Here is a 1,124-nt window from a genome sequence, read left to right as displayed (position 1 = left end):
TTTGATCAATCATCTTCAGTTTCTGTCTAAACTGTTCTGTCTGCAGGAAGTGACCCGTCTGTCTCCATGGTGATGACCCAGCACTCACGTGCTGAGCAGGGATTGGCTGATGACTATGATGACATCATCACATCTGGAACCACAGAGCATCAATTCTGAATTGATTGTTTTTTTCTGAAACTTCATCTTTGTTTTTTTTGTTATAATAGTTATTATAATCATTTAGTTATTTTTATTATTCTTTGTTTTATAATTACGAATTCTAAAATTCTTGTTTGAATAAAATTACCTCCACTTTGTCCTTTTAGTAAAACACTATTAATCCATTTATGTAAATTATTGCTACAGCAGATTTCCTTTCTAGAAACTCATATGTTCACATTTTTATAAGAAGAGAACGAAGGAGACAAGAAACGATTCAATTGGGATACAGAAAAATGTGCATAAAGAAAAATGTGATTTGGTCTGATCGTTCCAGAATGGTCTCCAGACATTCACTCAGCAATGATTTCATTTACTGGAAGCTTCCTTAGGTGAGAGTAGCAAATGTGAGGAAACTTAAGTCCAGAAGACCAGTTCAAAGTAAAATTCATCACTATATGATGCATTCAATACAAAATATTCACTAAAGTCTCAGTCGGTCTTTGTGGTGGAAACAAACCCATTGAAACCATTGCACTACGACCATTGTGTCCTTATTTGGACCTGACTGGTCTCCTTAGGGTCAAAGGTCACTTGTTAGAGGTTGACCTGATAAACCTCTAAAGTTATTCTCTGTTACCATAACATGAGACCATTCTGTTCTCACATTACCTCAAACAAATTCAGCATCAGGGACATCATTCTACGGAAAAATCTTAAGATCAGTTTTCTCTTTGGAACAATAGAGGGAAACAAAGTACCAGTTTGGTCTTCTACAGATGTGAGGAATGATGTAAGCTTGGATGCAGAAGAAAGACACAAGACAAGTGAGACCTTCTCAAGGATTGTCTTTGTAGAGAGCCTTCCTCCTCCAATGCAGGTCTTGATGTATTTATATCTTTAATGTTACTGCAAGAAGAACATGTGTCAGTCCTACCAACAGTAAATGTTGTTATTTTCAGCTGTGTGAGGACCAGGATTAT

At 36.3% G+C, this 1,124-nt stretch overlaps 1 protein-coding gene across 4 annotated transcripts in view; it reads left to right on the top strand.

The window, feature by feature from the left end:
• Positions 1-1,124, top strand: part of LOC112141417 (sialoadhesin) — a 30,426-nt gene that overhangs the window by 13,931 nt on the left and 15,371 nt on the right. The window contains exon 6 of one of the 4 annotated variants that reach the window (XM_036211008.1): positions 47-282. The exons of 2 other annotated variants lie outside the window; for them this stretch is intronic. In XM_036211008.1, the coding sequence (XP_036066901.1) occupies positions 47-159 (113 nt within the window). In that variant the 3' untranslated portion in view covers positions 160-282. Of the gene's footprint in view, positions 1-46; positions 283-1,124 lie in introns of those variants that run through there. One more of the 4 variants, XM_036211010.1, reaches the window with a different exon arrangement.

Source organism: Oryzias melastigma, unplaced genomic scaffold (assembly GCF_002922805.2).
Source record: "Oryzias melastigma strain HK-1 unplaced genomic scaffold, ASM292280v2 sc00367, whole genome shotgun sequence".
In the NCBI taxonomy this organism is placed as follows: domain Eukaryota; kingdom Metazoa; phylum Chordata; class Actinopteri; order Beloniformes; family Adrianichthyidae; genus Oryzias; species Oryzias melastigma.
Note: the sequence above shows the minus strand (reverse complement) of the source record. Positions and strands in the feature narration are given on the sequence as shown.